The sequence below is a fragment of the Cricetulus griseus genome, chromosome 5 (genome assembly GCF_003668045.3).
Source record: "Cricetulus griseus strain 17A/GY chromosome 5, alternate assembly CriGri-PICRH-1.0, whole genome shotgun sequence".
NCBI classification, from domain to species: domain Eukaryota; kingdom Metazoa; phylum Chordata; class Mammalia; order Rodentia; family Cricetidae; genus Cricetulus; species Cricetulus griseus.
Window position 1 is genome coordinate 118167419 of NC_048598.1, and position 22386 is coordinate 118189804.

At 48.5% G+C, this 22386-nt stretch overlaps 1 protein-coding gene across 7 annotated transcripts in view; it reads right to left on the reverse strand.

Annotated features, from left to right (window-relative positions):
* Positions 1-22386, reverse strand: part of Jdp2 (Jun dimerization protein 2) — a 50257-nt gene that overhangs the window by 23095 nt on the left and 4776 nt on the right. For 6 of the 7 annotated variants that reach the window (XR_004770126.1, XR_004770127.1, XM_035445245.1 and 3 more), the window contains exon 2: positions 17448-17710. Coding sequence is in view for 5 of the 7 variants with exons in the window: in XM_035445245.1 (XP_035301136.1) it covers positions 17448-17687 (240 nt within the window). In the remaining 2 variants the exon portion in view is untranslated. Of the gene's footprint in view, positions 1-17447; positions 17711-22386 lie in introns of those variants that run through there. The other variant, XM_035445244.1, reaches the window with a different exon arrangement.

Consider the following 22386-nt stretch of genomic DNA (forward strand, 5'->3'; position numbering starts at 1 on the left):
AATTATCAGTTATCTCCTCTACTTTCAACTCTCCACAGCCTCCATCACTTATGGCACAAACCCTGGTCTGTTGGGCAGGATCCAGTGGGAGAAGACCTGGCCCTGACTGCTTCTTCTATAACCTGGCTTTTCTCTACCCTCAACTCCAGCAACAGGGCCTCCCCTCTCATCACCAGAACGCCAAGTTCTCCATCTCTGGACTCTACACATGCTGTCCCCTCTGCTGGGAATTCTTGTTCTAGATTTCACTGTCACCTCAATGGACGGTGCCTTTTTTTTTTTTTTTCTCACCCCTGTCTATTTCTTTCCAGGGGCTTTTCATGAATTGCATTTACCTTTTCCATATAGACTTCTGCCTGCTGTTTGTCAGTTTCCCCTGAGGTTATTAACCTATTTATAGTTAGTCTATCTACATAAATACCTTAGCCTGTCTCTACTGCCATCACCCAGCCTCTAGAGCTGAAAATGCTATGGAAGGAAAGGGCCTTCAATGGATATTTATGAATTAAATCAAAAATATTCACTTTTCCTCCTTGTTAGGCATCTAACATGGTTCTCTCTCAGCTCCCCCACCACCATTTTACAGATAAGGCTGTTGGTATGATTGGTGACTGCTCAGGGTTCTAATCCAGGTCTTTGGCCCCCCAGAGCCCAAGCACTCCTGCTTTTTTTTAAAAGGCCTGTGGTCTACATGTATTCTATATGCATATAACACCTCCCCACCCCTGTCACCACCATGCCAGCCTTTCTGCCTATGTCCTCACAATGGGAACACAGATCTACAACAAAATTTCTAGTTCCGATAGCAATGTTCATTTTGCTCTTTTTCAATTTGAGTCTTTTTAAATTAAAAAAAAAAATTGACCTCACAATGAACAGGAACAAGTAGTTGTTACATAGCTAATGGAGGGACCTCTTCTGTTCTCTTCAGTGTAGTTTCCACCTTGGGGCATGTTCCTCAGGCCACATAACTTCGCCTCAGTGGCTACAGGAGTTCACACGAGACTGATGTGTGACATCTGACATTTCAAAAGCAGTTTCAAAATTATGGCCTTTGAAGGCCAGAGATATGACTCAGCTGACAGTGTTCACCTATTGTGCCCTGGGCCCTGGACTCCATCGTCAGCCCTGCATAAACTGGGTATGCCGGCGCACACCTGTGAGGTGGAGGCAGGGGGATCAGAAGTTCCAAGTCAGCATTGGCTACATTATCTAGGTCAAAGTCAGCTTAGACTACACAAAACTCTGTCTTGGGGAGAGGGGGGTGGTATTCTTTTGTGAGGCCACCAAGGGAGAACAAGAAAGAAAAATGACACGTTTAACCCAAGGTATAGGACATACAGAAACTCTCAACGAGGTCACAAGGACAAAGCAATCAAGGAACGTTAAGAGCAAGCAGGCAGGTAGACGGTGAAAAGCAGAAACAAACAGTATTGTTAGAGTGGAGATATGAAGGGCCAGGAAGCACGCACAGAGAGAGCCAGGCCTGGGCATGGGGGTGAGTTCACAGTCTGAGTTCCTAAGACACTCTGTTGGTAAGGCTGTGGGCTCCTCTCTGAGTTTCCATTCCTCAGTACACATGGATGGCACAGAGTGGAAAGGACACAGCCCCAGCCCAGAGCCCAGAGCACAGGAATGGCTCTGCATACGTCCTTTGCAAGCAGCAAGGCAGCTAACACTCCCACTGCCCAGAGGCAGTCAGCCTCCCTCCTTGGCATGCAAAAGGGAGAGAGATGGAAAGAGTGAAACAGCCTAGCAGCATCCAAACACTAGCCAGGTCCACAGGGAGCCCCCCCTCTCCCCAATACAAGAAGCCACATTTCAACACCAGGGACCCAGGAGCACCCTGGGAAGTAAACACCCAAATGCCAAACATACCAGACATTCCCCCACATAAACAGACTGCACTGAGTCAGGGGTTCCCCTGCCCCCCATCAACAAAGGAGGACAGTTCAGAGGTGAAATCTCGACTGGCTGGCCCGGCTGGCCTACTACCTCACCTACAGGGCTGAGGAAATCCCAGGGTCTGTCCCTCTGCAACCTTCAGGGGCCACGCCTCGGGCCTGCTCTTCCGAAGGCTCAGCTGCTCAAAATCATCTGCCCTTGGTCTCTCCTCTTCCCTGGCCAAGCCTCCTGATGCAAGTAGCCAAGGGCTGAAGTTCTGCTCCTTCTGGAGCAGCAAACCCAAACCACCTTCTGGGCCAGTCTTTTATTAACCATTAATGAATGGTTAATAAAAGAGGAGGGCTATCTGGATTGGGCTGTATCTACAGAGGGAACACCCAGGTTAACACCAGCAAAGCAGTCTCAACGCCACCCAATCTTTCAAATTTTCAGGACCAGCTGAAAATATGAATTTTTTTCCCCCAAGACAGGGTTTCTCTGTGGCTTTTGAGGCTGTCCTGGAACTAGCTCTTGTAGACCAGGCTGGTCTCAAACTCACAGAGATCCGCCTGCCTCTGCCTCCCGAGTGCTGGGATTAAAGGCGTGCACCACCAAAACCCAGCTAAATATGAAATTTTAAAGTAAGGCCTCTCAATTCTTAACGTTGCCAACTAATTCCACTTTGATGCAAACACCGCTTGAGCCTAAAAAAAAACAAACAAGCAAACAACAACAACAAAAATCCATATCCATGGGTTGCACCGCCTCCTGGCTTGCATCTGACTCCAATGGGAGTCTGCCCTCAGAAGTCTGGAGTCTCATCATCACCATCAGTATCCTGCTGAGACCGTGAGCTGATCAATGCACCTCTCTGGACCATCTAAACACTTCACCAACACAACAGTTCCCACTTCTCTCTGACCTTCAGGGACAGCTGTCTGCAAGGGAAGCTGAGGGGCTCGTTCCCTTGTTTTACCAGGGAACAAATTGCAGTTTGGAAAGGTAAAGGCTAGCCTGTAGCTCCACAGGCAGGGAAAAACTGGACTCTGTGATGACAGGCTGCCTCCCTTATGGCTGGCTGAACTAACCCTCTTCTCCGCTGACTTCCCTGGGTTCATTTATCCTGTCCTCCTGGCAGTAACGGTTACATGGCAGGGAGCGAGGGTGAGGTACAGGAAGGACAATGACATCCCCCAGGTCCCCTTTAAGAAGTTTCTGTATTCACAGACCAAATGGCAAACACCAGGACCCCTCCCTAGATTCTACAGATGGGAAACCGAGGCTGGCTCCAGGTTGACACTTGGGGCAAGGGACTGGGTCCCAGAGGACAAGTTCAGAGGACACTTGGGTCCATCCTCTTGGGTCACTACACTGTCCACCTTTGTTCCTGAATTCTCTCCACCTTGATCCAAGCCACTTGACCTGTCTGTCCCCGACCCTGTCACTCCACCTGGGAGGCTCTTCTTGGCCTTGCCACACCATGCTCTAGCCTCCCCGTGGCTTACTATCCTGTCACTTCACCAACACCGCTGTGCGGACCGTGCCATCCACCCCTATGGTTTCACTGCTCCTGTACACGACTACTAACCAAACCTCTCTTTGCACACTCAGATATCCATCTGCCTGGATACTCACTGTGATGGGCTTCCGCCCCAAACACTGTCTCCCTTACTGGTTCCTTCACGCCTGTTCTCCATCCTGCCTGGCATCACCACAGACCACTACAAGCTCTGGCCTACCCTCTCCTATCTTCCTTATTACCTCCAATTTTGATCCTACTAGACACCCAGTTCCATGTCCTACACCAGGAGTGTCCAGCCTCCCACAGTAGAATCATCTACAAATTCAAAGCTAACCTGAGATGCATGTGGCCCAGGCAGCATAGGCTGGATGTGCCCACCCTGCGTGGCTTTCAGATTTGGTCTCCATCTTACATTTCCACCACCCTTTTCCTGAACCTACTTCACAGCTGGAACACTCCATGGCCTCCTGGGAGGACTCCTGGCCCTGCAATGATTATCCTTCCCCTCCCTCCCAGCCACTGAATCCTTCTGAAACGCCCTCTGATGGTGCTAGCGGCTTCCCTTGCTCTACATGCCAAGCTGCTTACTATATCACACAAGGTTCCTGTGACCTGGACACACCTGCCTGTGGCTGCACTGGCTGCCTCATGCCAACTCTACCACTCTGTGCTCCTGAAGCACCCTGTGTCTGTCTGCCTCAGGCTTCCCCGGCCTGCATTTCTCTGCACCACTGTGTCCCTGGCTCACTTCTCAGATCTCCTGTGTACTTAGTGGGAATATCACCTCCATCAGTCCTCCTTGGCTGTAAGCCCTCAGCTGAGAGCCATCCCCATGCTCTGAGCTCCCATTCAACTCTGAGCTTATCTTTGCTCCCCCCCCCCTCCACGTACTGTTTCCCACCCTCTGCTGCTGTCTCCATCACAGTGGGAGCCCCATGGAAACAAAGCCTGTGTCTTGTTGGCTTTTTGTGTGTCCAGTAGATTGCTAAACATTTGCTACGAGGAAAGGAGGTTCCGTCTAGACAAGAGCCTGGGACTTTCCCCCTTTACAGCGCTGGAGACCAGCCCCTATGAGTGCATCCCAAGAGCCCAAGAGCCTGGGACTTTTCCCCTTTACAGCGCTGGAGACCAGCCCCTTGGACTGCAGTCCAAGAGCCCGAGATTTCTGATCCAGGTCTAGTGCTTTGCTACTGCACTCTGCTGCCAGCAGGGCCAGCATGTAACCATGACAACTGCAAGCATCAGTCCCTGCTCCTTCAAGGCCACTTGGTAAACCCCAGGAGAAGGCTCCATGGGAGTACTGATAGAGGCACCAGCTCCCCTGCCTCAGCGGGTAGATGAGGAGTGCTTCCAGCAGCTGCAGCAATGGTAGGGGGGAATGGGGCTGGAAACTAAACCCCAGTGATTCCACAGCTCCTCGCCTCAGCTGGTAGATGAGGTTCCAGAACAGACAAGATCCTAAGATTCTATATCCCTGTGCATCAGTGGGGCCAAAAGCTCACAGAGGGGAGTGAGCACACCCAGGTCCCCAGGTCAGACACAGGCAGGCCAGGCAGAAGGTCACTGTCTTCCAGGAAGATGCACGGACGCCATTTTTATGAACTGGTAGTCCTTTATGAATTGATACACCAGCTCTGCAGGCGCACCCATTAAGCCAACTCCTGTGTTCCCCCCAACCCCTCACCAGAGATGTATATCTCTGACTTTGGCCTTCCACCCACCTAGTACACAGGGGAAAGAAAATCTTCTGGGTCAAGAGAACCTATAAAACAAAAGGCTGCTGTAGGCGTGGGCTGATTTACAGCACACATAGGGAAGGGCCATTTTCGCAAAAAGCCACGCAGAACAGCCTGTTTCCAAGGCTAAGAAAAGACAGCATTGTGTTTGGAACAAAGCCTCCAAACCAGGCTGAGTGGGGTGACACCCATTCGCTGACAGCCCTGCTAGAGAAAGAGCAAACAGCTCGACCACGAACGGGAAAGGAGGAGACACAGGGACAACTGTCTTGGCACAGGCAGGAATCAGTTCTAACAACCGAGAGGAAGAGGACACCGGCCAGGAAAACCTCCACTGAGGAAGGAGCTGTTTGCAGAGTGATGATTTTTATTGAAATGTGTCTATTTCAGGCTTGGTCCACACTTACGGTTTAGTGGGGTCTGGTTTCCCACTGCTAAGCCATCAATCTTTCTCTTGTCCAGTTGGCAATTACTTCAAAAGACGAGAAAGGACTCTCAATACCACCAAAAGGCAGGCACAAAGCAGAAAACAAACGGCAGGAGAAAACCCATTTTTTTTCTTCAAAAAGTTAATAACCCAGTAGAAACTGATTTTTTGGTGTATGTCCACACACAGGCTGACATTGGATGTCCTCTTCAATAGCTCCCCACCTTATTAATTTTATTTTTGAGACCAAGCCTCTCATCAAACCTACAGCTTGCCGATTTACTAAACTGGCCGACCACTGAGGATCTTCCAGTCTCTGCCTCCTCAGCAGTGGGATTACAGCTGTGTGCCACCACTTCTGGCTTTTACGTTGATGCTGGGGATCGAACTCAGGGCCTCATGCTTACGCAGCAAGCACTTTATTGAATGAACTATCTCCCTGGTTCCAAAATGGACTCTCTAACTAACAGCAGTGTGTGGTGTGAAATGTCTGGGAGACACTGGTCAACAAAGGAGAGATAAGCCCTGGCACATGGACTCTACCAACAGTTAGGGGCAGGCTCAGCCACTGTACAGAGTATTTATGAACAGGGCTGCTCTGAAAGCCCCAGCTGGCCAAAGTCGCCCTTTTCAAGTGCCAACCCATTAAAACCTTTGGAAGTCATTTGTCTTTCATTGTGAAGGTGAAAAACAAGGTCCTGGGCTTAATTATTCTCCACTAAGGCAGCTCTGTTTCATCTGTATGCAGGCCGTGCAGCCAAACCACAGGTTTCAGCCAATTTCTCTCAGGCACAAGAAATAGATAACTGACAAATCACTAAGCAGAACGGCCACCTCTCCATCAAGGGAACTGAACGCTGGCTAATAAAAACCCTGCACTTGTGACAAGGTCAAATAAGGTCACAGCCGGGGATGCCTGGCCTGGAGGATGGAAGGAGGATTTCACAAGGATGATAGTTCAGATGGGTGAGAAAGCTTGGCCATACTGAGGCAGATAAAGTATGGCAGACAGCTGTCGCTGGCCAGAGGGATGATGGAGTGACACCCTTCCTAGCCCTTAAGCCAGAATGGTTACAAACTGAAGGACAGCCACAGCAAAGGCAGGCTCCTTGGGCATGGAGACAGCTTATCTGATTGTCCCTCTTATATCAATAAAGGAGCCAGCTTAATGAATCGGGTAAAGTCCCTCAGGGCATGGACCCTGCTGAAGTCAGGCCAGAGATCTCAGGACATGGAAATAAGGGGTTTGGATGCTGACTCAGACCAAGCTCTGCTTGAACAGATCCAGGTTCCACATGCTTTAATAAACACCCAAGGCCAGGTGGATCCATGCAAGATGTGGGAGATAAGTTTGAAAAAAAAAATGTGGTTTTAGATCCCTGTTAGCCATTCTCAGACAGGAGCTTGCCAGGCAGGGCTGGGATGCCCAATCATTTCACAGCATCCAAATTCCCAGAGGGCTTCATGCATAAAGGAGTCCAGGACCCCACCATCCACAGAGTCAGCTTGGGCAAAACCCAACATGGCACTTCTAGCATACTCCTGGCTGCCAGCACCATCGGCCTGTGAACCCCACAGTGGAGAACATCAATACAAACCAGTGAATTCCAGGCTGGTTTTAGCAACAAAAGCCTTTTGTCCATTTGATACCACAAACGTTAAATCTAGAAAATGGTGGAATTTCACTCAAGGGCCTGCAACTGTGTCAATACTTATAGCTATGCCACGGGAATGACTCAGAATTAGCTGGGACAGTTTCGAGGTTCAGAGAGCCTCAGCATCCAAATTTACTTACAACAGTAGGTCAGGTAGCTGGCAGCTAAGTAGATGAATAGACAGAAAATGATGCTATTGCTGCTCATCAGTTAAAGTCAATTCACAGGAAGGCTCCTGTTCTGAAATCTATGCAAAATAGATCATCTTGGCACCAGGAGTCATTAGATCAGGCAACTAAGGAATGCTATCTGTCCAGATAGATCACATACCAAAAGGTCTCATACCAAAAGACAGCTTTCTTTTAAATAGAAGAAAGTCATGTTTACAAGTTTGCTGCTGGCTTGGTCTTGCTGAGTCTCTATACTCTGACAGCTAATGGTCCTCCCACCTACCTCACGTGGAGGCTGGAGCTGATGAGAATTGACATCCAAAAAAGCAGCTTGCTGACCATTGAGGGCAGTGTTCAGAGGAGCCTCCCACCCTAAACACTAGGAGACCCTGACTGCTTTCTACTGTGCTGAGGGTTTCAAACAGTAGACACAGGTTATTGCAGCCTGCCAGTCACATGCGCAAATGAGTCAGAACTGGGGATCCAAATGTGTAGCCAGAGTTAGTGGTCACTCCAGTATACTCCACTTTCTAGAGTTCTGCACAAAATCCTGTCCATGCTGTCTGCTCCCAGATGGCAACTAACAACAAAAAGGAAACAGGGAAAGCTGAGCCACACCAACTCCAGGATTTTGTACAGCTGTTGACACCAAAAGGGGATTTATTTGATTGTCTTTTAGATTTATTTATCCTACTTTTATGTGTATGAATGCTGTGCCTTCAAACCAATATATGCACCATGTATATGCCTGTTGGATCTCCTGGAACTGGGATGGTGGACAGCCATGCGCCACCATGTGGATGCTGGGAATCGAACTTGGGTCCTCTGCAAAACAGCAAGTGCTCTTAACCACTTAGTCCTCCCCAGCACCAAAGAGGGATTTAATAGCCATAAATGCAAACTCTGGAACACTGCTGCATGCTGGGAGAACTGTTATACTAAACCTCCTCAGACCCCTGTGAGGCAGGTATCATGCTTTCTCCAATTCATTGAGTATTATTGAGATAAAATTCACATATACAACTAGCCTACTGAAGTATGTGATTGGACAGCTCTTAGTACCTTGAGTCAGGTAACTTGCATAACCATAACCAACTTTAAAACATTTTACGCTCCCTCTCTAAGACGCTCCCCTCCCCCAGCCCTGCCATTCTCTCTGTTCCTCCTGTCTCCCTAAGGCAGCCAGGGGAGCAGTTCCATGTCTATTTGCCTATTCTGAGCATCTCAGGTATACAGAGTTGTGGAATATTTGATCCTGTGTGACTGACTGCTCCTCAGAACACTGACTTCAGTGTCATGTGTGTTGCCACGCGCATCACTATGTCACCCTTCTTGTGGATGAATAACATTCTGATGTAGTTAGGCCATGGCTTGCTCAAGTGTGTGCAAGTACGTGAGGAGGCACAAAGTGGACGTCGGATGTCTTCCTGATGGCTCTCCATGTTTGCATGGAGGCGGTCTCTCACTGAACCCACTGCTCATCAATTCTGGCGGCCCCTTGGCACCGGGGATCTCAGGTCTCTGTCTCCCGGGGGCTGGGATTACAAGCAGCCTCCACCCTGCCTGGGAATTCTACTCTACCCACCTTCTGGCCTCTCAGCCCCACATGGTTTCCTTTCTATTAGCTATACGAGTGGGATCTCTTTTGTCTGTTAGAAAGTGCCAGACTGTTCTCCGGAAGAGGCTGCACCATTTACACTCCCACTAGAAGCTTCGGTTGGCCTGCACCTCCCAGCTCTCTATTGTCTTATAATTACAGCTATCCCATGGTGAATGGGTGCCATGTGGCAGATCACACATGTGGTTTTGATTGCTGACTTCTCCGTGGATTCATTAGCCATTTAATTTTTTTTCTTTGACAAATATTCCATGTTTTCTTTCATATGTAAGATCTAGGTGTATACATAAATACGATACAAAGGTAAAAGGGGGATGGGGGGGAGAGGAAGGGAGCCAACAAAAGGGAACAGCCCAGGGTAATAGGAGGGGTGAGTGTGGGTAAGGAAAATGACACAAATGTGGGGAAGTGTCATAACAAAACTGAGAGCTCCTTTATTCAATTGAAAAGATTTTTAAAATTAAGAACAACCAATTTTATGGGTAGAAATCCCTGTCCATTTTTAAACTGGGTTATTTGTCTTTTTAATATTGAGGTGCAATCATTCTTTTGAGTGTGTGCACACATGAACACCTATGTGTAGGGGTGCACATGCGTGTGTGTACATGCAGAAGACAGAGAGGTTGACATCATGTGTCTTCCTTGATCATTCTCCACATTTTAGGGGGAGGACAGGATCTCTCGGCCCCCAGTGTTGGGATGCACGTCATGAGGCCTGGCCATCAGGATCCTACTCAGGTTCCCAGGCTTGCACAGCAAGTACTTAACTGACTGAGCCACCCCCCAGTCCCCATGACCATTCTGCATTCTTTGGACACCAGTGCATTATCGGATCTATAACTGCAAAAGCTTTCATCTGTGGATGAGATGTCTAATGTGTGTGTGTGTGTGTGTGTGTGTGTGTCTAAGTAACCAATGCCTAGCTAGTCCAAGGACATAAAAATTTTATTTTGTCTCTTCTAACAATATAATCAATTATTTTCTTTTTGAAAACAAAAATCTTGTTGGTACCGAAGTACAAAACGAGTCCGGGTTGATAAAACATGGTTGCCATCGCCTCTCTAGTCCCAGGTGGCACCAACCAGAACGGTTGCTTTTTCAGCCCTTGTTGACTCTGCTTCTCACCGTGTTACATGTCACCCTCACTTTTACAAGGGTTTATCATGACTTCATAAGAGCCCAGCCCCTTGAGCAACAGATAGCATGGGCTTGGCTGCACTACTGCCACAGAACTGGGCCTTCACTGAGGCTGGGTAGTGGCAAGCAACAAAGTTTGGAGAGGCCGTGCCACCCACAGCATGCACACACACACACACTAGGCTCAATAAAGTGAGACACACTGATGCTAGGAAGCACAGCCAACCACCATCCAGGGGACCTAATCCAGAGGAGGCGCAGGACCTCACTCCCAGAGCCCACCCAGCCTGCCTCAATCCATCTATACATCTCTCCAGAGCTGGTTGCTCAACCTCAAGCCAAGTTGTTCTGTGCTTTGGGGGACAGTAGAGGGGAAAGAGCTTTAAATGGCTTCACATTGCTTAGCCAGATGAATTTTACCTGGGAAAGATGTCAGTTTCCCAATCCATGTTGCCATGGATCTGGGGATAGACTGCAATGCCTGAAGAGGCCACTTTACAGGGATGCTAAAAAAGAATTCAACCAAAAACAAAAACAAGAAAGCAAAACAAACAAACAAACAAACAAAAAAACCCAAAACAGTGGCCAGTGGGCATCCAGTGTGACCTGAACACCACAGGCAACAAAATAAGAGGTCTACAAGGCAGTATAGGGCCAGAGCACCTCCTCATACATAGCGTCTGAAGATAGCAGATTCTAGCTGCTTCTCTACTGCAAGAACAACCAGAAATGGGAAGGTCCACTGCTTCTCTGCAGCCCAAGTCACAAGCCCCACACATCATGACACCAGCCCCATCAGGACAGTTGAGTCACAACAAGTGCACTCATTCCCAGGAGAGGTAATTCCCCAGCTCGGTATGCTCTTTGGTCAAGGTCATCTTTGTACACAATGTCTCCCTTAATCTTTGCATTAAAATTTCTGAGTCTGAGTTTCCTTGTTCTACCACTCAGCATAGCCAATGACTTGCCCAAAGTCACACTGGGAATGGGTGGCATTCTGTTTTAAATCCAGAAGCATAAACTCAAGCTTCATTCTCTTCCCAGATCCCAGGAGTGGCTCCCATGGTTAGGAAACCAGGAGGAAGTGCTACCCCTGGGCACCTCTAAACACTCAGGTTGTCCAGTATTTTAAGGGACAAAGGACTTTCTAGGAAATGAGAGCCCGTGGAACAAGCTCCTTAATTAATCACAAAACTGAACTTGCACAATCAACGTTCTGGATATGTGATACTGGTACCAAGCCCTTCTTCCAGCGAGAGCATGAAGACTCCCAAACATTTTGAAAACTGTTCCATTTCCTCCAAGAAAATACAGATTAGCCCATGAAGACATAGATGTCTTCCATCATCTCTTCAAAGGCCCTGTGTCAGGACAACAGCTATGATCTATACATTTATGCTAAGGATCAAACCTAGCACCCTGAATCCGTTAGGCAAGTACTCTACCACTGAGCTACATCTCCAGCCCCCAAACATTGTTTTCAGGAAAAATTCCTGAAGCCCTCCCTGTACATGCTCAGGGTTTAGTATCAGCTCAGACTCAGGACCACAGGGGCCAACATCAAACACATTCATCACTGCGAGTTCACTCTCTCTCACTCCTCTTTCAATTTATTTGCTTAAAAACAAAAGACCCAGGGCTGTAGGGACAGCTCTGTCAGTAAAGTGCTTGCCATGTGAAGATGAGGGCCTGAGTTCCACCCCCAGGGCCTACCTAAAACTTTGGGCACAGCAGCACAAACTTGTAATTCCAGTGTCATGAGGATCTGTGGCACTCCCTGACCAGCCAGCCTGGCCACAGCTGAGGAGCTAGACTTGGTCTCAAAAATCAAAGTGACTGAGGAAGAACGACATCTCTGGCTTCCACAAACACATGTATGCATGCGTACCTGCATACACCTGAGCATACATACTCACATTTTAAATAGTCAAACCACTTTCTGAAACAGGCTCACAAAGCAATGGAGCCTAAGTGGAAATTCAAGATTTCAAAGATGAGTTGTTCCCAGAAAGGACAAACCAGATTTCTCTGCCAACCAAATATGAGACCAAAAAAAAAAAAAAAAAAAGATCCAAGCCAGGGGGAAGAAGGCCAAGCCTATTCCAAAGAGCCACAAATTAAAAACCAATTATGCAAGGCTTGCTAAAAATGTCAGCGGACTGCCTTTATGTTTCAAGTCTCTAAAAACACAAGCAAGCTTGGGCCAATGTTTACCCAGCACAGTGCTGGCTTGACGCAACTTTGTATGCTCAGGCTAAAACAAGGGTGTATGTCTTGGTCCCTTTTGTGAACACACCCTGGACACACCACTTGTGCTGGGGAGTGAACTGTCTTCTGAGGTCACCCTGGGCCCATGGGTCCCAATTCACCTTCATCCAGTGGGCGAAAGCTTTGAAATGTTCCATAGGGCCCTGGAGAAGGTGGGAAGTCACCAGTGAGATCTGCCGGCAGTAGAGTTCCTCTCTTGCTCTGAAAGTGGCAAGGGGATAGACCCTGCACTCAAGTTGGAAAGTATATATGGATGTTGGAGGTATAGATGCCTGAGAGTCACACCCCCCAAGAGATCTGAGGGCACATAAAGCCTGCTAAGTAGGCAGAGCCCCTAAATTCTGCACCGAGGGCATACCAGGGGGCAGAACAAGGCACGGAAAACCGGGTCTTGAAAAAGCTTCCCAAGTTATGTGGATAATCCACATATTCTCGCTTTCACTCGATCTCCCCTTCCCCCTGTTTCTCCCCCTTCCTTCCCTACTCCCATTTAAATTCAGAAATAGGAAAGCCAAGGAAGGTAAGACTTGGAAGAAAGAGCAAATGAGAGAAGAGATTTAAGTACCTTTCTAAGCTGACAGTTAATAATGACCAGCCGGATAAGCAGGTGTGAAACACACCACTCTCACAAGGAGCTACAGGACCAGACAGAAGAAGTAAAATGGAAATTAAGACCCGGCCCCTGCACCGGAACCCAGAGCACAAACTGGAAAATCCACCCAGTGAGTATAGTGAGAAGTGGACCAGTGCAAGACAACAGAGAGGGCAGTGTGACACAGTGACACAGTAAGTATCTACACACAGAAGGCTATAGGCCTGCAGTGTCCACACATACACACACACACACACACACACACACACACACACACACACACACACACACGCCTGAGAAGGGAGAGGCTCAGGAGGCTGAGACAGGAGGTTCATAAGTTCAAGTCTGGGCTACTTAGGAAGAACTTAGCTTAGAAAACAAACTAACAAAAAGGGAGGAGAAAGAAGAGAGAAAGGAAGTGGGGGGGGGCACTGACTGTTTAGATATTTCACAGCACCAAGACTCACTCTGCAGGCTCACAACCAACAACCCCGCCTGACAGTTTACAGCCTCTGTCCTGGGGGAGGGGGTCACCCAGACCTGTCTCCCTCTGAACCCTTAAACTTTCTCCAAACACTGCAGTGCAGTGGTGGAGTGTAGAGGCCCTGTCCACCAGGGTGAGGGCACGCCTGGTGTGTGGCTGAGTGTGCAAGGGTGAGGCTTCTGGCGTCCTTCCCTCCCAACTAAAAATGAATTTCAGGTCACCAGGCCACAGCTGCCCAATGTAGCAGGTTTGTGATCTCTGGGTCAGAAGAGACTAGATGGCCAAGAGGTGCCATCATGAGGGGATGCAGGACACAGAATAACAGAAGAGCCTGGAGTGTCCTAGAAAGATGCTTTCTTAAAAAGCAGGGAGGGACAAGAAAGAAGCATTGGCTCTTACACACACACACACACACACACACACACACACACACACACACACACACACACGCACACACACACACCTAAATCCTCAACAGGACAGAATGTCCCTAGAGGCCCTGGCCAGTCATCAGAACGAAGAGCATGCCATCTCATAAGATAGAGCTGACTTGACCACTACCTGGCCTTTAATACTATAAATTAATTGCCTTCTTTTTTTGGCTGAGCTCATGATAATAGCTCCGAGGGAGGGGAGGAGTCTTATTTCCTTTGTTGATAGCTCCAGCCTCAGGGAACAGCACAAAGTTGGTCAAGTAGTAAATACTTAGTGAATGGATCGAAGACAAGTCATTGGCCCCAAACCATTCTGCTACCATGCCAGCCATTAATAGAAGCAAAATCAGCACAAAGCGCTTAGTAATCCACAACCTGTTGCTCAATGCCTCTGACTTTCTCTAACTGAACTGCTGTGTGTGTTTGGATGTGGCCCAGGAGACCACTGGTCTTTGCAAGGCAGACAGCCCAAAAGCCAACTCTGACAGACCTGCCTGCACAGCAGCTTGACCCTTGCTCCTTTAGGACCCTGAAACAGGGCCACTTCTGAACCACCACGTCTTTGAATGGATGAGTGTATTAGGGCTCAGTGTATCCGGCTTTCTCAGGCTGAGAGAGCTCAAAAGCCTCACAGAAACATGGGACATGGGAAAAGTGCTGACGAAGGTTAAATTTGTTGACTTCAAAGTCACACTGCTTTGGTATTCTCCTAGCTGGTGACCTTCGACCTCACTTAGACCTCACCTGTAACAACTATGTAATAGCAATCATGACTTCAGGCAGCTCAGTGGGTAAAAGCACTTTGTCCAAGTGTGAGGACCTGAGATGGAATCCCTGGAACTCTTATAAAATCTGGACACACACACATCCTGAGTGTCTGTCATCCTACTCCTCTGGGAAGATGAGAAATGGAGACCAAAGAATCTTCCAAAGCTTTGGAGCCAGCTAGCCTGACAGACACAGTGGGAAAACAACAGAGACCCTATTTCAAGATGGAATGTGTGGGACTGACACCTGAGGTTGTCCTCTAACCTCTGCAGGCAAGCCGTGACATGAAAGTACCCATGGTTACACACAGGAATGCACAGAGAGAGGAGGGGGAGAGGGAGATAGAGAATGACTTTCTAGTGGTCTGTGAGGCAAACCGGGAGGCTCTTGGAATGACAACACTACACCTGCTGCCGGACTCGGGGCAAGAGAGACAGAGCTGTGAGGACAGCCACAGGCATCCTTTTCCAGGGCTGTGAAGGCCACTGTACAACAGCATGGACTCCAGTCACTCGCCTGCTTCCTAAGCCTCAAATTCCTGTTCTCTGCTACAGGGAGGACATGGTCACCAGGACTAGGTAAGGAGCAAAAGATCAAGTGTGTTCAGAACTCCTCACGAGCCCAGCACAGTCGATGTGAGCAGGAAGTTGTGCGAGCCTAAAATGCCAATGGGGAAATCCACAAAGGCTGTTTGCCATACACAATAGGTCTTCCACGCAGCCTCAACAGCTGCAAGGTCCTCCACCAGCTCCAAGAAAGAGCTTCCCTCTGTCTGACCTGTCAGTTCTAGGGGCATGACAGCCCTTCCCCAGGGAGGCGAAATTCAGCTGCTCCAACTGCCTCTGCCCCCATAGTGCTGCACCAGGATGGTGAGCAGTGAGTGCAAGAGGACATGCAAATATGCCCTAAAAACAGCTTGTCGTCTTCACGGCCTGGATGGTACATGTCTGTGGGTGCCTGTGAGGACAGATCGTCACTATCAAGTACAGGGCATATGCCACCAGTCTGGGGGTGGCTGTGAAATGTAAAAATACCAACCCCAAAATGTTTTTTTTTTTTTCCTCCAAAAAAAGGAAGCTCCTCCAAGGTCTTTGGGGGAGGTGAGAAGTGGAAAACGTTGCACCCCAGGCAGGTCACAGCTGGGCCAATGCTTACCCAAAGTTGCTGGTTTCATGGTCTCAAAGTTACACTGTTCAGTTAGTGGCTCTCATAACAGAAAAACCCAGAAGGGACCACTTTCAGGCAGTGGGCCTAGGAAGGGGAGAAGCAGAGGACCAAAGACCAAGGTCTTTTGTGTCAGGAATATAGTCAGTCAGTTCCCATCTTGTAATCAGTAGTCTTTAGTAGATGCCAGTGATCTCAATCTAGGTGTCTCAAGCCCAGAGGCTCCAGGAGGAACCATGCAGTGGTGGGGAAAGCAACTCGTGATGAGATAGGTAAAACAACAGCAAAGGCAGGACCAAGGTCCTAGGAAGGCATCAAGTCTATGGTAGTCGAGATTGAGACAAATCTCTCCATCCATTTAGCTTCTGATGCCTGACCAGAGAACATCGTGCAACCAGATTTTTCAAACTGTTTGTTGAAAATTTTAAATGAAATATCGGGTTGGGTTGCTCTGAAAACACTGAGCAGGCCAAACCAAACACATCTGAAAGCCAACTCCAGTCTGCAAGGAGTGAGCTTGCTACTCAGGGTGAGCCCCCAGAAGCCCTGGTAGTCACATGGAAAGAAGGGGCAAGCAGAACAAAAACCCAGTAAATGCACATGGTGCATTTCTCCATCCCTTCTCCATCCCAAAGGCCCATCTCCACAGCTGGCAACCTCCAAGCTCTGAGTATCCACTAAGGTTCACCTATACATGTAAATGAACGATTTCTCCAGGCAGGACCACACACACACACACACACACACACACACACACACACACACACACACACACACACACACACGATGCTTGGCCACTGACTGCTCCTAGCCCACTCTTACCTCTCTACCTCTTACCCGTGGCTCCTTCCAGGTGGTGGATTTTTGGAAGAAATAGCCCTGCAGGAACCCTAACCAGGTGGGCCTTGGCACAAACCAAATCACCAGCTCTGGGTAAATGCATAAGGCATGCACTACACTGGTACCCACGCTAGGGACAGTTGCCTCTCACTAGTCACTGGGGAACAGCTGTGCTGACACAGGAGGTCCTGAGAACAGCAGGTGCAGGAGACCTCAGGAGGGGGTGCTTCCATGAGTCAGTCCCCTGCAAAGCTCATCTCACGCAGATGGTGCTGGGGACTGAAGCCATGCCTATCTTTGCAGTAGCATAAAGAGGAAGGCTACACTCTTCTTTTTCCTTACTTCCCTTGTTTAGCCCCCAGATGGGAGCCAAAAAGGGTAAAAACAATGATGTGACCATTGACATAGACTTTTAAAAAGAAGTCGGTGCTCTCTATACTTTTTAAAACAAGCCATGGCATGCACATCTCCATAACCTCTGTAGATGCTCACAGCACCCCATAGAGACTGCTAAGAGTCTCTATGGGTATTAGCATCACTCCCCTCTCACCTCCTGGACCTGCTACCCTAGCCCAGGTCTGATGCTCAAACTTGAATGCATGCATGAGTCTCCCAGAGCTTGGTAAAAATATGGGTTCTGACTCAGCAGGCCTGGGGTGGAGCCTAAGCGTTCCCCTTCCTCCTGCCGGTCCTCGGATCACGCATTGAAGAACATGGCTAAGGTTCCAAGAAGTGTTTAGAACCAAACCTGGAAGCCTGGGCTTTGTCTGGAGAACAAGAGTCTCACCTCACTCTTCACGGGTTGGGGCCTCTTGCCCAGTTTCACCTCCAGGAAGTGCAAGGGCGCAATCATGGCCCCAATGTTGCGGATGTCAGCGTATTTCAGCTCCTCTGTGGTCAGAGCAGAGCTGGGAAGTCCGGTGAGGGGGCCGAGCCCTGGCAGAGAGCCTGCGGTCACTGAAGGGTCCGGGATCTGCCCAGGCATCATAGCAGGAGGAATGGCAGGCCGGCCTGAGGGGTTGGAGAAAGCAGGATGGATAGGTTAGCTTGAGGAGAAGAGGCTTTGTGAGCAGCCAGGGCCCCCCATCCTTTCCTCACCCGGGTTCCCCTGAATCCTTTCTCCCTCTGGGTGTTCTTCCTGCCTGTAAGCCCCAAGTCCTGGCAATGCAGGGACCTCAGCCAATCAACTCATACTAAAGTCATCTATCTTTGGCACACAGGGACGAGTTAGCCCTTTCTAAAAGGCGATGCTTAGCCCAACTGTGGGCAACGTTTATCTGGCACTGGCTTGGCACCAGGCTGCCCATAGTCATCCCACCCACCACACCAGACCTGGCAAAATCCCTCACAAAAGCAGAAAGGTAGCTCCTCAGGGCCCTGCAGGAAAGCTGATGGGCTGGGTTTAAACAGCAGTGGCAGCCTCTGAGGAGACTGAGCATAGATAGCACTGGAATCTTAGGCACCTTCACACCTGTTCAAGAGGCAGCTATTTTTGGTCTGGCACGGTGCCTCCCCTCAAATCACACATCCTACTCTGCACACTTGTTAAGACACCATGAATACAAGATGAAACTAAGCAAAGTTAAAGGTGACTTCGTACGTGTCTGATGCCCAGGGAAGAGACCGGGGTAGAGAAGATGGAATTAATTTGCATGTACTTTCTCCATGCACCACCAGAAAAGTCCTTCAAGATCTCTCTATTCTCAGGGTCCCATACAAGGAAAGACAGAAGCAAACTTGAAAGGACATAAAAGGGGGATGAACACCCAGGGAATTCTTATTTCTTCCTTCCCTTTACTGAGGAAGACAGAGTCATTTCCAGGCACGGATACAAGGGAAGAAAATCTGTCTGCAGATAAACATATCTAAACATTCAGACCTATCTAGTCCTCCAGTCCACCCATCCATCTATCCATTCACTAGTCATCTTTCCATCCATCCAATTACTGAGCAGCTATTATGAGCCAGCAGACACAGCAATATGGAGGTCCGAGGTTCATAGCCCCTAAGCAGCCTTGTATGAAACAAAACCACTCACACACTCCAGTGTAATAAGAGAAGTAAGTTCTTGTTTTTCCCACCTCTCTGCCTACGCCCATAAAATCCAATTTTTACAGGCTTAGAGATCAAGGGTAGTGGGTTAGCAATGAGCATGTGTTCTCTCCTTCCATCTTCATCTGTCTCTTTGTGGAGGACACATAGGTCAGGACAGGGGAGACAGACATCTGCTGGGCCAGGCTTCTCCACTGTCAGAGTTCAAGCACCCAAAAGGCTATGATGTCTGGAGCTATCTGTCTTCATACATAAGTGACCCTGGAGAACGACCCCCACCACCTGTCCTTATTCCATTTCTCAGATCTACAATCAAGAGAAGAGTGTACCCACAGCCCATTTTATCCATGAATACAAAACACATTCTCCATTTCACCTCCGAGGGTAAAATCTGCTTTTCTATCTAAGTCTTGGGCCTACTTATTTTTATTTTTCATTTTACTTGGTGTGTGAAGGTGTTTTGCCTGCATGTATGTCTGTGCAGTGTGTGAGTGCAGTGCCCTTGAAGGCCAGAAGAAAGTGACAGATACCCTGAGACTGGAGTTACAGACAGTTGGGTATAGTTGGGTTTTATTTTTCCCCTGCTACCCAGCTACCAAATAAATACATGGATACTTATTTTTACTTATGAATGCCTGGCCTTAGCTTGGCTTGTTTCTAGCTGACTTTTCTTAAACTATCCTATCTACCTTTGCCTCTGGGCTTTTATCTTTCTCTATTCTCTATACCTCTCTTTTCTTCTTACTCCATGGCTGGTTGTGTGGCTGGGTGGCTGGTCCAGGCTTCCTCCTCTCCTTTTCCTTTTCTCCTTCCTCTCTCCTCGGATTTATTCTCTCTGCATCCCAACCCCGCCTATGCTTTCTCCTGCCTTGCTATTGGCCGCTCAGTTCTTTATTAGACCAACCAGGTGTTTTACACAAGCAAAGTGACACAGCTTCAGAGTTAAGCAGAGGCAACATAAAAGAATGCAACACATCTTTGCATCCTTAAAGAAATATTCCACAGCATAAATGAATGTAGCACATTTTAAGCTAACATTCCACAACAGCTGTGAGCTGCCATGTGAATGCTAGGACTCAAACCCAGGGCCTTTGGAAGAGAAGCCAGTGCTCTTAACTTCTGAGTCATCTCTCAAGCCCCCGGGGCCTGTCTCTTAAAAACACATGAGTGATTTGCACCTTCAAACGACAGACTTCATTGGATGGTGAGCTGGCCATTCCTGCAGTACCGCATGGCTTCTGTCCATCACATTGCCAGCAGAGTCCCTGTCTTGTAGGGATCTTTCACCTGAGCCCCACCTACAATACCCTCAACATCTGGTCCTCCTTGCTTGCTCTTCAACCCGCCCCCACACCTCCTGAGCACCCAGGGTGCTCTGGGCCACCTCAGAAAAGGACCCGAGGCTCGTTCACACTGAGTGACAGTCTCACAGCTGGGGAAGGCCCTGAACTCATCCGAACCACATCCTCTTTTTGCACGATGGGGCTGAAGCTCAGAGAAGTTAAATGACTTGTCCAAGGTCACACAGCTAGATAAGGACAGAACCAAGACTAGACTCTGGTCTCCAGTTTTAGGACCCTGCCTTTTTGTTTCATCTCCCTTCCGGACGTTCAAGAGGCGCTAATGCCTTCAGTAAAAGGCAGTGTTTCTCACGGACAAACTTTCACCTAAGAGCCACAGTACAGGACCCTCTGTTTCCTAAAGAGACCCAGTTCTAAGAAGTTTCCCCCTAATAGCTCCAAAGCAGCTTGAGTAGGAGGATCCCACATAAAACAGGCCCCTCCCACATGGACATACCTTAGCCCCAAGGTGGATCCAGGGTCAGTGACAGTTGGGTCTAAAGCTAGCACAGGAAGAGGCCTCCCCACACCAGGACCTTAGGCAAGCTGCCATCTCCCTAGGAGAACAGGGAAGGGGCAGGTGCCAAGCCTTCCTCCTCTGGGCAAAGCTTTGCCAGGTACACACATGGGGGCGTGCGAGCACACACATACACACACACACACACAGACACACACAGACACACACAGACACACACAGACACACATCCACCAGAACAGGTCATGCTGGTTGTGATCCAGGTGACCCCATGGCCTATGATCATTTCTGGCACACAAAGCATAATGAAGAAATGAGTGAGTGAAGAAATGAACAATAGCAAATTCATGGCGGCAAACTTTAGTATGTAGGGTGCGGATCTCTCTGGAATCTTACAGGCTCTCTGCTAAACCACTCTTTTACCTCCAGGCCATTCATTCCCATAGGAAAGCCCAAGAGAAAGCCCCAAGGGCTTTGGCCTGCGTTTCATCGTGGAGATGGAAGCCAGACCTCGTTCTGTTCCTGGAACGGCAGGCTCTGTTTGCAGCTTCTGTTTATGTCCATACAGATGGTATACACGAGACACTAACAAATGCTCCTAATGAATAATGAATTTTCTGCTACCAAGGAACCCCCCTGGGAATATTTGCCCCCCAAATTCTTGCCATTCCTGCTCCCATGAATGCATCCCAAAGACAAATCTTGGTCAGGGGACTAGGCACCAGGCTTTCCTTTGTAGAAGCAAAAATCACCCTCTCCTTCCCCTACTTGGGAGCCCTAACTGCTCAGATGGAAACCACAAAGTCCTTAACACATGCCATTCCTAGGAGACAGCCACAGCACTGACATTCACCAGGGAGGAGTCATCCCGCCTGTCTCAGGGGGAGGGAGGGCAGAGGAGCTGCAGCAAAATGGAAACCCATTCATTGCAACGCCACCAGTTGGCTAGCCAAAAGGCAGCTTTGGTGTTTTGGAAGACAAAACAATTACATGTGATTTAGGGAATCTGTAAAAGCAGAAAGGTTGGAAACAGAAGGAACTCTTAGCAGCTAAGATGACATGCTTCCACTTCAAGGAAGTCACGGGAAAGATGACAAGAGGCAAAGTCATGCCCCACAGTATTTGTTCCAGACAGAAACAATTCAGTGGGAAAGTAGAAGCACACACTGGATGCCCTAGAAGAAAGACCTGGATTTTTCTTCCCTTCAGGGCCTAGGAGGTCTGAAGTGAAGATAGACACCCTCTATGTCTCCATTCTATGATCAAGAATACAGCTCCCAATTTTCCCTGTTTGGGTGTTTTGCCTAAAAACACAGGAGAGAATCCAAAGTGACTATGGTGATTGGGACAATGACCAGGGATAATTTGGAAGCTGGCCAATGAAGGAAACCCAAGCTAGGTATGTATCAAAGTATCACCTGCAATTTTGCATGCAAAAACAAAATGATTTTTTAAAGACGGAAAAAAAAAAAGCAAAAAGAAAATCTGGGAAGTGCCCAAAGCCAAGATGACAAGCTCAGTACAAATAAGACTTTTAGGGGAAAAAAGGCTCAAACGATCACAGGGACCCTAAGCCATTATGGAATTAAGATAACGGGGGAACTGACACAGCCCCTGAAAGCCAGCTTGGAGAAAATGGGCCAGATGGGCTCAACAGGAAAGAACTGGAGGAAATATCTAATATTTATATGTCTGTGCTGACTTCCTTGGGGACTTGGAAGAACACAGCAGGGTGCTGCATCGGATGAGCAGAATAAAAACCCACAGAGCTTTTCCAGACCCAAAATAGCCAGTGGCAGATATTAACACGCAGAGTCCTT